This window comes from Gopherus flavomarginatus, chromosome 8, assembly GCF_025201925.1.
Source record: "Gopherus flavomarginatus isolate rGopFla2 chromosome 8, rGopFla2.mat.asm, whole genome shotgun sequence".
Classification (NCBI taxonomy): domain Eukaryota; kingdom Metazoa; phylum Chordata; order Testudines; family Testudinidae; genus Gopherus; species Gopherus flavomarginatus.
In genome coordinates, this window is record NC_066624.1 from 29,317,990 (window position 1) to 29,333,454 (window position 15,465).

A 15,465-nucleotide genomic window follows, 5' to 3' on the forward strand; every position below is an offset into this window, starting at 1 on the left:
CATTCCTTCCCATTCTGAGTTACAGATCACTGATAACAGTTACTGGATATAGCCTAGTCCAGCTCCAGATGGGAAGATGATTCAGAACTACTGTTCTGTCTTTGGAAAATAATCAATCTCTAAGTGCCCAGACATGAAGACAGTAGCCAAATCAGATAAAAAGGCAATAGGAGCTTATAAAAGCTTGTACAACAGACATCACTCAGTTAGAGAACTGACAGGTCTAGAATATGTGACAGTGTTTGTGTCCAACAGGATGGAGAACTCCAGGTGTTGTAAAGAAAAAGAATTCATGACCCGGATCATATGTAATTGAGACCGACAGGGGAGAGTTCAGTGGAAACTGTCACATCTACAGTTTGTTCCTCAGAAAGAACAATCAGCAGAGCAAACTCTACAGATGGCGGATTCAGAACAAGAAGATGACTCAAGGATTCCAAGCCAATCACAGCCTGTTTTTGTAACTAATGGACAGCCAAATGACCAAATTATTAGGCATTCACATATTGTAATTAGAAAATCAGTACAATTCAGAGACACTTAACTGACTGGTCCATACTGAACTTTTATTGGACCATCTTCTGTTCGTGAGCAAGACAAACTTTTGAGCTACAGAAAGTGTGTCACAGCTAAATACAAGGTTGAACAGATAGTTTAGCTGTGATGCCCTGAATACCTTTCCTGGACCTGAGGAAGAGCTCTGTGTAGCTAAAAAGCTTTTCTATCTCATCAACAGAAGTTGGTCCAATAAAAGATATTACCTCATCCATCTTGGGTCTCTAGTATCCTGGGACCAACACAGCTTCAAGCAACACTGCATACTTCATTTGAGCATACAACAGCTATACCTGGCAGTTCATTAAAGGATCTTAAGGGAAACACATCTGATGTATCTCTCTGGGTTGGAAGCTTTGTAACCAGTCCATATCTGGTATGTGACTCCATGTACAAAGTTCTGTTGCCCCTTCTGATGGGAGCCTGTGTGCTAATTCAGACAGGCCTCCTTCTGGCTGTGTAGTAATTCAGAGTTGTATTCAAGAATTCCACAGCCCTCCTTCTGGGCCCTGTGTGCTATAAGCCACACAAGTTTTTTCTCCTAGGATCAGGATTCCCTCAACCTTCCTTCTGGGGCTCTGCTAATTCAGGCCAGCTGCAGTCTTAAATCAGCATCTCTCAGCTGGCCATTTTTTTTAAATTCAGTCCTTCCATCCTTGCACTCGGAAAGCTCAGCGTGAAGCAGTCCTTCTCTTGCTAGCGTCCCTCTTATGAGGGAGAATGCAGCCTATATGCAGCCCTCCTTCCTAGGATTTGTGCCAGCTTTGCTCCCACCCTGTTCTACAAGAGTTCCTGGGACTGTAAAGAAACCAGAGCATGAACTTTCCCCAAATACTAATTCCTTCTTTCCCAGTATCTGCCTCTGCCTTTCACTAGGCCCTCAAGAACCCCAAAACTCCTGGAACCTTAAAGAGTCATGCCAGGGGTTGACTGATACCTAGTTTCTACTGCCCTTGAAGGGGACAGACCAACCCTATTACACTGACATTTAAACTTGCCTCTAGTTGTGCCTAATGCTCCTTACTTGTCATCTGCCTTGGGTTCCAGGGCTGCAGCCCGATACAATATGCATAAAAAGCATGCTTGACAGCTGTAGGGGCCAAGTTTTGAGAGCTGTTTTCTTGTGCATTGATCTTAGTCTATCTCCTTTAATGTAATTATTCTACAGTTGCTGATGGCTTAGTTGCCGATGCAGCTTATGACTCTGGAAGGTTCTGTAAAGCAGCCTGACGGTCAAAATGCTGCTTTTCTCCCCATGCTGGATGGCTTTTCTAGATGCAATTTTCCTTTCCTTTTAGTTTCTCTATTAGGACGGATATTATACTTAGGAATAAAAACATGACCGTTGTTCCTAACTGTCAAGGTGTCCCCCCCACTCTAAACTTTAGGGTACAGGTGTGGGGACCTGCATGAGTAACCTCTAAGCTTATTTTTACCAGCTTAGGCAAAACAGTCGCTGCCACCACCAAATGTTTTAACAAAACTTTTGAGGGAGAGCCATTTGGGAACTCTGCCTTCCCGCAATTTTCCCCAGTCCTTATCCTCCCTTTCCTGGCAGGATTTGACTAACTTCACTCCCCCAAGTCTCTATACCCTTTTTCCTGGGTAGACTCAAGAAAATTCTCCCCACCAATTCCTGGTGAGCCCAGATCCAAAATCCTTGGATCTTAAAACAAGGAAAAATCAATCAGGTTCTTAAAAGAAGACTTTTAATTAAAGAAAAAGGATTAAAGGAATACCTCTGTGAGATTAGAAAGCAAGATGATCTCACAGACAACAGATTCAAAACAGAGGATTTCCCTCTGGGCAAAACCTTAAAGTTACACAAAACCCAATTTGATTCTCTCTCTGTTTGCAAAAGAAATGACAAAGAGAAAAATAAAGAAATTTACCACATTCTTATCTAGATACTCACTAATTTAAACAAGGGTTAAATGGTTGCTTTTTGGATCTCTGACTCCGCAAAAGCACACACAGAACAGACAAAAGACTTTTTTTCCTTCCAGATTTTAAAGTATCTTGTCCCCTTATTGGTCCTTCTGGTCAGGTGTCAGCTAGGTTATGTGAGCTTCTTAACCCTTTACAGGTAAAAGAGGAATTAACCCTTAACTGTATGTTTATGACATTAATATCTCTAGACAATCTCAACCGAATTCAGAATAGAATCTAGGCAGCCTTAACTGGTGTAACATGCACCTTTTTCCAAACCCTATTCCAGCAATGTGTATTTTTGCATTCATTCAAACTACTTCAGACAGACTGATTTATGTACTTTGTGCTAGCTAGTTTTCTGTCCCCTTTGTGCTGCCAACTGACACAAAAGGGCCAGAGCGATCTGGCCCATGATCCTGAATGGCCATTTATGTCCTTTTTATAACTCTCTTGGAATTCAGGGTAAACCAAATGTATTTGAATCCAAGAGAGATTATGGCAGTACTGCTCCACCCCAGAATCTTCCAGATAGAAGCCTGGCTTTACTATGGAGCTTAAGGATTTTCATGGCTTCCCAGCCACAGTTGTTTCATCCAACAAAAGGTCAGAAACAACTGCCCCTCAGTGTATGAACCTCAATTCAACCTTGCATTTTCAAGAGAGGTTTTCTGCATAGAGAAGGACAATCCAGGCCTCTTTTTCAGACCTTCTGCACAGGGTCATTTTTACGTTGTAAGCTGATATGCCACCCATACCAAACAGGAGATTTAACCTAGGTAAAAATGTGGAGGTTTATAGTACGTTGCTATGCTTTTCACCCCATAAACAAAAATCTATAAGCATGTGACTCAGAAGCAAGGGCATGTAATTGTTTTTACTTGTATTTGTCATGATTTAAGAATCAGCGATAGCAGAGCATGCCCTTTTACACTGTCAGTTTATATCCTATTCTACCTCATTATTGGAGGATTTTTTCTGTAGGTAAATATCCTTTTTATGGAGAGAGTATGTCTGACAATTTGAATCATCTTTAAGTACAGATTTTTGTCCAGTGCATTTTATCTGTGTCATGGTATAATTCCCCACTTTGAACCATAGCGTCCAAAAGATGGGGTACCAGCATGAATTCCTCTAAGCTTAATTACCAGCTTAGAACCTGTAGTGCTGCCACCAACCAGGAATTCCAGTGCCTGGTACACTCTGATCCCCCCAAAACCTTGCCCGGGGACCCCCAAGACCCAGTCCCTCTGGATCTTAACACAAGGAAAGTAAACCCTTTCCCTCACTGTTGCCTCTCCCAGGCTTCCCCTCCCTTGGTTACTCTGGAAGATCACTGTGTGATTCAAACTCCTTGAATCTTAAAACAGAGAGGAAAATCCACCTTCCCCCCTCCTTCTCTCTCCCCTTCCCAGACTCTCCCTGAGAGAGAAAGTAATCCTAGCACCAAGAGAAAATTAACTTTTCTCTCCCACTTCCCTCCTTTCTCCCCACCAATTTCCTGGTGGATCCAGACCCTGTCCCCTGGGGTCTCACCAGAATAAAAAAACAATCAGGTTTTTGAACAAGAAAAGCTTTTAATTAAAGAAAGAAAAAACAGTAAAAATTATCTTTGTAAATTAAAGATGGAATATGTTACAGGGTCTTTCAGCTATAGACACTGGGAATACCCTCCCAGCCTGAGTATACAAGTACAAGTTAAAATCTTTTCAGCAAAATACCAATTTGAACTTCTTTCAGCCAAATACACATTTGCAAATAAAGAAAACAACCATAAGCCGAACTCGCTTTATCTACCTAGTACTCACTATTCTGAATTTATAAGAGCCTGTATCAAAGAGATTGGAGAGAAACCTGGTTGCACGTCTGATCCCTCTGAGCCCCCAGAGTGAACAACAATCAAAATCTAACAGCACACACACAAACTTCCCTCCCTCAAGATTTGAAAGTATCCTGTCCCCTGATTGGCCCTCTGGTCAGGTGACAGCCAGGCTCACTGATTTTGTTAACCCTTTACAGGCAAAAGAGATATGAAGTACTTCTGTTCTATTAACTCTTACTTATCTGTTTATGACAATCTGACATGAGAATTCTAGTATAAAAGTTAAATATTAAAAAAATCTTTCTATTTATTGAGTTGTGCCAAACAACTGTAATCTGACAAAACGATTATAAGTATCACTCTTTCCATCTGTATTTTAAATTTAAATTTCATTTTGTTTAAACCCACATTGTATATCCTTGAAGTAACAATATTGTTTTACAGTTCTTTTATAAATAAGGGGTAAGCCAAAATCAATAGATCTGAACCCCTTACAATTTCAGACAAGAGTCCTGATACAAAACCATCACTATAGTTTTGGTACTAGTTCAGATCCAAAACCAGAAGGGATCTGTCTAATAATTCTGCATAAAATTTTCCCAGAATCTCATATAAACAAACCTCATAAAATTTTAGCTCAAGATAACAGAAATCTTCTGATAACAGCTGATATGGTGAATTTCTTCCATGTTGACTCCAAATTTCGTAATATTTCTGTACTCCTGACTCTGAACCCTAGTCATGACGTGTTTACCAGAACAGATCTATATCCAACCACCGCCTCCTGGCCAAACTGTTTAAATGCAAAATGTATGAGACTCCTAAAGTCCCTAAAAAGGGAGTAGGTATGTATTTAGAAGGAAAAGGAGAAAAAAATAAACTAAGAATTGTCCAGTTACATTTTAAAAACTGTCTAAGGAACAATCAGCTCCTTCATACAGCAGCCTGGTGTCCTGTCTAAATCGGGAAATGTCTGATTTTATTTTTAACTGCAGAGCAGTGCCCTAGCTGCTTTGTGAATGTCTAATACTAATGTTGGCTTATATACATGACATACATAAGTAAAGCTTTTTTAAAGTCATAGCTAGGATTGCTATCAATCCAATATTGACTCCTGGTATTCAGAGAACATTTCAGCATGACTTTTTTTTGACAGTTTTTGCTTGTGTTTGGAGCAGAGCTTTGTATTATGAGAATTAATATGCAAAATCTGCAATTTGTTTTGTTTGTCTCCCATCACAAGTTCCTGTCTTTTATGCTGTTTGCTCTGTCCTGGTTGGCACTAATGCTCTCTAAATCTCAGCATGGGCTTGCTCAGCAGTAAATTGGAAGGTCATAGTCCTTTCCTCTTTCGCATTCTCTCCAAGTCTAAATAACTTACATTTACTGAAAATTCAGAGACCATATCAGACAAAGTTTATACATAAATAGAAATGAGCATATCTGTGGTTTTATGTTCTGGAAATCAACACTCACTATTATTTGAATATATTTTTTATGGGTGCTATACAGACATTAAAGAGAATAAGGTCCTGCCCTACCGTATTTACAGTCTCATGTGGCAAAGATAATACAATGAGAAATAAGAAGTGTGGAGAGGAAAGAAAAGAAACAAAAAGGATAGAAATTCTGTTATTGGGAGAATATATAGAGATCCTCACTTTAATTTAGCTTGCTTGCATCTAAGAAATCACAATCTGTCTTTATCAGTATTGTAAAGTACATGCACAGGATGAGAGAGTTATCTGGTGCTTTGTGGAGTTGGATCCATTACAGGAGGTTTCAGTAATTTATAAGACTCTTGTGTTGTGGAATGATTAAGGGACTGAATGTGAAACAAATAGAGTATGAAAAGATTGTCTTGTTTTGTCTTTCCCCCTCCCTGTTATATTTGCTTATACTGCAGCATTTTTCTATTCTAGTTCCTTTCATGCTTTCTTCCTTTCAGTTGAGCAGAGCAGCAGAGAATGCTGACAGCTGGGAATCAGTTGGGTTGCCTGAACAAAATTAGGCGGAAAACTCAGGGGATAATTGCCCTGATTTTCTTTTGCAGTGTTGTGGTAGCCATGTTAATCCCAGGATATTAGAGAGACAAGGTGGGTGAGGTAATGTCTTTTATTGGACTAAGTTGTTAAGAAGGCAGAATCTGGGACCAGTCAGAACTGGAGATGGGCCATTAAAAATAGTTCCTGGGTTTGAGTGTGGGTAGTTTAACCACTGGAAGCTTCAGGTGGCCTGAACCTGAATGCTAAGATCCATGTGTTGGGGTGAAACCTGTGAGGAGAGCATGCTGAAGACTTGGTCTGAAAAACAGCAATTTTGACTGTGGCTTTGTGTCTGCAGTGTTTTGTGCACATTCTTTTCCACCTCACGGAAGGATCAATAAAACTTTTGTTTAATCCTTGAGAAAGTGAGGTACCTGTGAGTCTGTTTATGAAAGTTAGATCTACCCCTGGAGCAGGGGAGGCAGGTTTGTATAATTTTTGGTGGTGCCCAGAATGTGCCCAAGTCACGGTGCCCCCACCACCACCACACACACACACCTGCCGAAGGCTCTGAGAAAGAGTTTGGGTGCAGGAGGGGGTTTGGGGTGCAGGTTATGGGAGGAAGTTTGGATGCGGGAGGGATGCAGGCTCTGGGATGGAGTTTGGGTGCTGGGTGCAGGTTCTGGGCTGGGACAGGGGGCTGAGGTGCAGGAAGAGGTGTGGGAGCGGCTTTGGGTGCTGGATGTACATTCTGGGAAGCTGTTTGGGTGCCAGATGCGGGCTCTGCGCTGGGACATAGGGTTGGGCTGTGACAAGGCTGTGGGGCTGGGCCGGGGGTAAGGCATTTGGGGTGCAGTAGGCAGGCTGCCCCAGGGCTGGGGTGCGGGTCCAGAGAGGAGGATTCCCCTCAGCCCTCTCCCCACTGGCAGCAGCGAGCTCAGGAGGAGAGGGGAGGACCCCTCCAGCACGACACTCACCCAAGCCCTCCCCAGGCTGTTGCTCAGCAGGTCCAGCCAGGATAAGCCCCTCCCCTCCCAGAATCGACTCAGAGTTGCCTGCCAGGGAGGAGGGGAGCTGAGCTGAGCTGCCATGCACCTCCTCCACTCCTCACTCCACATGCGCAGAAGCCGCCTCTGCCTGCCCGTGGTGCTGCTCCCTAAGTTGTAACTGGCAGCAGCCAGCAAGGGAGCACAACGTGGAGCTGCAGGGAGCAGCTGCCTGCTGCCCAGGCCAGGCAAGGATGGTCGGGGGAAGTGCGCAGGGGCGGCAGGTGAGGCCAGGGGGAGAGACCCAGCCCTGAACATTGATGAAGCCGTTCCCCTCCGGGCCCTGAATTTGCTGGAGTCTGGGTACCACGGGCCCATATAACTCAGCACCCCTGCACTGGAGGACTATCTGTGAGATATGATACTAGATAAGAAATAATAAATATAAAGCATTATCACACAAGTTTGACACGGCATTCATAGTTGTATTACTCAGTTTTTAGTCCATTTTACTTTCAGGATCTTATGCACTTAGCATAGTGCTGCCATGTTTTGGTTGCAAACCCTGGAAGAGAATGATTATTTATTTTTAAAAAAATGTTTGCAGTTAGAATGATTTATTTTAACTTCAGCGAAGGATTTTTGTTGATCTTGAGTTTTGTAAGTTTATTGCTACAAAATCTAAAGCTTGCTGTCAAGTTTGGCCTGCCTGTATACTTTTAATTAATTTTGATGGACAATCTTCTTAATCTTGCTCAGTTCTTCTAAGGTGCAGTGCCCAATCCAGTCTTTACAAAAGTTGAAAGGCATTATACATAAAACTGAAACCAAAAGTATTTAAAGAAATATAACAGAGGCAAAATCCAAGTCAAAATCCAAGTCAGGGAAAGTCCAAATAAGAAATACTAAATGTCTTTTATTATAATTACAGTCAAACCTCGCAATAACGCGCCCTGCCGTAATGTGAAATCGCATATAATGCGATCATAGGTTGGCTCCCCTTTAAGGCATAATACAGTACTGTACCAGTGGTCCCCAAAACCATGGCAGGGGAGAGAAGCTGCAGCCCTGCGCCTGCCGGGGACAGAACTCTGAAGCTGTGGGCACCGGGGCTCTATGTCCCCAGCAGTCGCTGGGCCACAGCTTCTCTCCAGCTTACAAAGAAGCCGCGGCACCCTGCCTGCCGAGGACAGAGAACTCTGAGGCTGCGGGTGCCGGTGCTCTCTGTCCCCAGCAGGTAGGGAGCCACAGCCCCTGTTGAAGCCGAACAACGGCTTCTCTCCAGCTTCAAAAGGAGCTGCGGTCCCCCCACCTGCCGGGGACAGAGAACTCCAGGGCTGCGGGCGCCGGCGCTCTCTGTCCTCTACATGCGCAGGGCCGCAGCTTCTCTCCGGCTTCAAGAGGAGCCGAGGCTCCGCACCTGCAAAGGACAGAGAACTCTGGGGCTGCAGGCACCGGTGCTCTCTGTCCCCGGCAGGCGGGGAGCCACAGCTCCTTTTGAAGCTGGAGAGAAGCCATGGCCCTGCCCCTGCCAAGGACAGAGAACTCTGGGGCTGTGGGCACCAGTGCTCTCTGTCCCCGGCAGGCGGGGAATCACGGCTCCTTTTGAAGCTGGAGAGAAGCCATGGCCCCGCGTCTGCTGGGGAAAGAGAGCACTGGTGCCCGCAGCCCCGGAGTTCTCTGTCCCCAGCAGGCGGGGAGCCGCGGCTCCTCTTGAAGCCAGAGAGAAGGCGTGGCCCCGCTCCTGCCAGGGACAGACAGCACCGGTGCCCTCAGCCTTGGAGTTCTCTGTCCCCAGCAGGCAGGGGGCCGCACCTCCTCTCCCCTGCTGGGCACAAGGCACAAGGGGCACTAGGCTGCTCACATCAATGCACCGCATTGGGGACCACTGACAAACTGACTGGTTTGAAACCCTGCTATACTGTGACTCCGCATTTAGTGCGATGGAAGTTTTTGGACCCCAAACATCGTGTTATAGTGGGGTTTCACTGTATATATATATATATTTAAAATGATGGTTACAGAAAAGTGCTATTAGAATAATGGAGCAAGGTAAATAGTATCTTATTATTTATAGGACAGGATTATTATGAAAGAAATCTTCCTATAAAAATAACTCATGTATGTTGTAATATTATAAATTAGTGCCAGTGAAGATGTTTCATATATCCGTAAATAACAAAATCGTTTCATCCATCAGTACAGTAGCTATGCACCATAAGTGCTTTTTTTCAGTAATGAACAGTAGAATTGAGGAAATGAGCTATTGGAAATAAGAAAAGAAATTTTTATGCATAGTGTTTTCAGATATATGATTATTTTAGGAACAAGATTGTTGAGCAATGTTTATGTTTTGGAAAATAACTTGATTCCAAAACAAGCAGACCACAGAACTAGACTTTGGAATGCTAGACTGGAATGGTTTTTTTGAATGAATATTTCAGACAGGAATTGACTTATGATGTACAGGGTGGTTCTGTGTGTTCATTGATGATAATCAAAGTCAAAGAAGATCATCCCCCCGTTGTCAGTATTCCTAGTTTAATGGCCTTGCTACCATAACTACTACTGGTTCATAGTATAGAATGAGGCTTACAGGTTCACTCAGCATGGTTGTAATGAAGATATTACAGTAAAGGTAAGACTAGTGGAAACCATCATTTCTGAATCTCTGTTTTTCACAAGATGTCTTTTGTTTTCCTCAAGGCTTTTGCAGTTAGTTCACTTTCTATGTGGGTAAAAGATGCCCACATCAGCCAGCATGTAACTTTCAGAGTCAGATATATGTTACAAGATTGATGTTACTATTTTTAGACTGAATTATTGTAGGTGAATCAGTGACCTTTCTAATTTTATCAAAGCATGTTAGCCTCTTTAGAAAGCTTTTTTTCCTCCATCCAAAATCATCTACTTGCTGAGCTGGGAACTCTCTTGCAGGAGATAGCTAAGCAGCAGAACTCTAATCTCAATTACAATAAGGAATAACTGCACTGAAATCAGTGGAATTTACATCGTAACAAAAAGCTGAATCTGACCCATGATATTTAAAAGCTTCAGAGAGCTGTAACCTTAATAATAAGTGGATGCTAATAAAAGGAATTACACTGGAGAGCGATTTTTCTAACCAGTTTACAGGCATTAATTATTCTACGATACAACAACCTTTTATTAATGAGTTGCAAAAATTAAATTGGTTCTTCTTTGATTATTTCCAGGTGACTTGAGGCCTGTTTCTTTGCCTACAGAGTTCAGCTGGATAGGAGAGTCAAAAGAACCAAACATGTACAAGAGAGGCAGCCGAGGTGAGTACCTTCTCCACTGCTGTGATCCAAGATTTTTCTCTCTGTTCTTTAAAAGAGATGAAAATGTGCATCACAGACACCTGCTGTAGTTCTCATGAGTGCCATGGAGAGTACAGAAGAGTCTGTCTATTAACTGTCCTGTTACTTCTGCTTTCCTGAAAATTAAAATAGAATTATGTCAGTTAAGGAGTTTTATTATCTTTAAGGGTAATAAACAATAAAATACCTTTCCAAATGCCCAAGTGACTATATAATTACTAACGTTATATAAAACTTTTAAATATATTCATTCAGTATGATTCCATGCCTACATTATACATACAAACTGGTGTACTTAGAGTCCACTTTGATAAGTATTTTACATGTAGTCATGAAACTGCAACATCAAGGCTCAGTCTGGCAGTCCCTGAGTGTTCAAGCTGCCACTGATTTCAATTTTGGAGTCACAAGGATTCAGGGTTGGGCCTTTGGGAAGAAGGCTGGTGGTAGAAATAGTACCAATAGCTAAAAGAATGTATTTGTCACAATTCAGCTTTGATTGGTGGTGGATGAAACTTGCCAACTGTTCCTCATCTCTCTTAGCTGTTAGTGGTAGGGTGACCAGATGTCCCATTTTTAATGGGACAGTCCAGTTTTTAAGCCATCCTGCAGGTGTCCCAACATTTTCTTAAAAGTGGGTAAATTGTCCCATATTTTCTGCCTCCCCGCCATGAGTACCGGTAGGTCCAGCTGCTGGCTGGATCCCTGCTCGCGAGCTGCCTGCCCACCAGCAGTGAATGGGGCAGTCCAGTGATGGTGGGGATGGGTGTACAGGGTTGGTGGTGGAGCGAAGCTGCAGTGTGTGGGGCTGGGCCGCTCCCCCTGCCAGTCTCTCAGCAAAGCCCCCGCTGCGTATGGGCTTTCAATAGGATTGCCAACTTTCTAATTGCACAAAACTGAACACCTTTGCCCTGCTCCCTGCCCTGCCCCTTCCCCGAGGCCCCACCTCACCCCTTCTCTGAGGCCCCACCTCTACTCACTCCATCCCCCCTTCATTGCTCACTCTTCCACAAGCTCACGCACTTTCACCAGGCTGGGGCAGAGGATTGGGGTGTAAGAGGGGGTGCAGGGCTCCAGGGTAGGACCAGAAATGAGGGATTTGGGGTTTGGGAGGGGGCTCAGGGCAGAGACAGGAGGTTGGGGTGCGGGAGGGGATGTGGGGTGCCGGCTCCAGCTAGTTCGTGCTTACCTCAGACAGCTCCCAGAAGTGGCCTGCATGTTCAGCTCTTAGGCAGAGGGGCCAGGGGGCTCTGCATGCTGCCCACACCCACAAGCACAACCCCTGCAGCTCCCATTGGCCGTGGTTCCTGGCAAATGGAACTGAGGAGCCGGCACTCAGGGCGGGGGCAGCATGTGGAGTTCCCATGGCTGCCTCCCAGCTGGAGGGACATGTGTTGCCAACTCTGAGAGCTGCCTGGAACCAAGTAGGGATGGGATCCTGCTTTTGCCCCACTGTGCTGTCAATTGGACTTTTAGCAGCCCAGTCAGCAGTGCTGACTGTAGCAACCAGAGTTTCTTTTCGACCATGCGTTCCGGTTGAAAACCGGAAGCTTGTCAACCTTAATTCTCAGCCAGCCGGGCCCCGCCCCCCATCCCCTTTCCAGCTGGCACTGGCTGCATACTGCGAGCTGCGGCATCCGATGAGTGCCAGGTGGTGGCTGGTTAGGTGTCACGTCTACTGCCCACCCATTGGCCCCTTATGTGCTCCCCCTCTGGCTGTCCTCTCCCTGCTTTGCTCCTTCATCCCCTCCTCAGCCCCCACTGCTCCTCCATATCCCCACAGTTGGGTGTGTCCTGCTCCCTGTGCTGAGCAGAGAACCAGCCCCTGCTCGAAGCACGCAGCTCACCAGCAGCCTGGCCGGCAGACTCCTTCCTTCCCCCACTGCTTCTTTCTGGGGTGGCACCCTGAGAAAGCCCAAGACCCTTCGGCCCAGGTTGCTGGCCAGAAGGAGCCAAGCACTGCATGTGCCAAAGTCCCATGCTAAGCCTGTTCCCACTCCAAACCTGTAGGCTCCACAGCTGCCCCCTGGGCAGGGGCTTAGCACCCTATTTGCCTGTCCCCACCCCCACCACCCTGGGTCCTGTCCGCACGAAGCCTGAGGCTGCTCCATCCCCTAGGCACACTCCCCTGCTGAGCCACCTCTCTGGCCAGGCTCTGTGGCTGCTGAAGGCATGGAGAGCAGAGAGCATGGGACAAGGAGGATCAGTCAGTTGGTCACCCAACCCGCCTCCACATGTGAGAGTGGGTTACGGGTGTGTAGGTGTATCACATCTCCCTGTGTGTGTGGGGGGGGGGAGTAGCAGTGTGTGTGTCACCCCTCCTTGTGTGAACCCTAAAGCCTTAAAGATAAAAAGGTAAATTAAAATAATCCAACTACGCAATATTTCTGTTTAATGGGGCTCAGCTAACTTGATGTTAATTTGAATATTTGTACTGCACAGTTCTGATTGATTGCTATTGAACTCGCTTGAATACGAGTAATTTTACCAGGTGTCCCGTATTCAGCAGAGGGAAGTATGGTCACCCTAGTTAGTGGCATATGTGAATTTTACTAGTAGTGTCTCAACATTGTATTGTGAAGCCTGTATGGCTTGTGCCTGTGATGTAGCACTATCTCTGAACTACATTAATTGGATGCCCATGTTGTTCAACTCTAGTTGATCCCAAAATTGCTAACATTATAGTGCTTCCTTGAAAACATTTACAAATATGTATTTGACAAATAAACAAAGAGGCTGTAAAAATCAGTTCTAGTCTTCCAGGTAAATATATTTTAAAATTAATGTCTATAGACTTTCACAGGCCTCTAATCTGTTACAAGAAATGTGAAACCTCTACAGAAGACTGACACTATTAATTAGCTTCTTCTTAAAGTATTGTCAAACATATTGAGAACGGTTCTGCTTCACCTTTGTTATGGAGAGTACTGTAAAATGCATTAAAAATAGAACAAGTGTCTAGTATTGTGACCTAATGACATTACCCTGCACTGCCATGTAAGAAAAGAATTAAACATTCCAGGACTGCTTTCTTATTCACCGCAAGGGTATATAAGTTCTGTGCATACAGAAAACTTGGTTCCTTGGGCAAAGGAGAGAGAAATGCAGGGAAGTGTATTTCATGGCTCATCAACAACCTCTTTCATCATTAAGAATCAGTGATAATGTGCTCACCACAGCTCATAAGAAGAACCGTACTGGCTCAGACCAATGGTCCAACTAGCCCAATACCCCATTTCTGACAACAGCCAGTGCCAGAAGCTTCAGGGGGAATGGAAAGAACAGAGCAATTTCAAGTGATCCATCCTGTAGTCCAGTCCAAGCCTCTGGCAGTTGGAGGGTTAAGGACACCCAAAGCATAGGCTTGCATTCCTGACCATCTTGGCTAACAGCCATTGATGGACTTATCTAATTCTTTTTTGAAGCCAGTTATATTTGTGGCCGTCACAACATCTCTTGGCAAAGAGTTCCCAAGTTGACTGCATTGTGTGAAAAATTTCTTCCTTTTGCTTGTGTTAAACATGCTACCTATTAATTTCATCAGGTGATCCCTCGGTCTTATGTTTTGTGAAGGAGTAAATAACACTTCCCTATTCACTTTCTCTGCATCATACATGATTTTACAGACCTCTATCATATACTCCCTTAGTCATTTCTTATCTAGGCTGAACAGTCCCAGTCTTAATTTCTCCTCACATGGAAGCTGCTCAATACCTCTAATCATCTTCATTGCCCTTCTGTGCATCTTTTTACAATTCTAATATTTTTTGAGATTATCTATCCCTTTCCTAATGCACATTGTGGCTAGTTCTCTGAAAACATGCTCAATGACTCCACGATCTCTTTCTTGCATGGTTACAGCTGTTTAGACCCCATTATTTGTATTTATAGATGGGATTATGTTTTCCGATGTACATTACTTTGCACTTATCAACAGTGAATTCAGCCTGCCATTGTGTTGCCTAGTCACCCACTTTTGTGAGATCCTTTTATAACTCTTCACAGTCTACTTTGGACTTAACTATCTTCAATAATTTTGTGTCATCTTCAAATTTTTCCACCTCATTGCTCAATCCCCTTTCCAGACCATTTATGATCATGTTGAGCAGCATAGGTCCCAGTACAGATTATTGCTATTTACCTCACTCTCTTGTGAAAACTGACCATTTATTCCTATTCTTTGTTTCCTATCTTTTAAGCTGTTACTAATACATGAAAGAACCTTTTCTCTTATCCCATAACTGCTTACTTTGCTTAAGAACCTTTTGTGCTGGACCTTGTCAAAGGCTTTCTTGAAGTATACTATACCCACTGCATCACTCTTGTCCACATGTTTTTGACACCATCCGGAATTCTAATAGATTGGTGAGGCATGATTTCCCTTTTAAATAAAATGTTGACTCTTCCTCAACAAATTATGTTCATCTATGTGTTTGATAATTTTGTTCTTTACTATAGTTTCAAGCAATTTGCCTGGTACTGAAGTTAGGCATATCGGCCTGTGATTGCTAGGATTGCCTACGGAACCTTTTTTAAAAATAGGTGTTACATTTGCTTCTCTCCCATCATCTGGAACAGAGGCTGATTTAAGTGATAGGTTACATACCACAATTAGTAGTTCTACAGTTTCATATTTGAGTTCTTTTATAACTCCTGGGTAAATGCCATCTGGTCCAGGTGACTTACAACTTTCAATTTATCAATTTGTTCCAAAACCACCTCAATTGATGCCTCAGTCTAGGATAGTTACTCAGATTTGTCACCTTAAAAAGAATGGTTCAGGTGTGGGAATCTTCCCCATATGCTCTGCAGTGAAGATCGATGCAAAGAATTCATTTAACTTCTCC

The 15,465-nt window shown here is 43.9% G+C and overlaps 1 protein-coding gene across 1 annotated transcript in view; it reads left to right on the forward strand.

Annotated features, from left to right (window-relative positions):
• The window catches only part of LOC127056817 (connector enhancer of kinase suppressor of ras 2-like), a 523,096-nt gene that overhangs the window by 361,275 nt on the left and 146,356 nt on the right, over positions 1-15,465 (forward strand). The window contains exon 12 of the mRNA XM_050965117.1: positions 10,493-10,577. Within this exon, the coding sequence (XP_050821074.1) occupies positions 10,493-10,577 (85 nt within the window). The remainder of the gene's footprint in view (positions 1-10,492; positions 10,578-15,465) is intronic.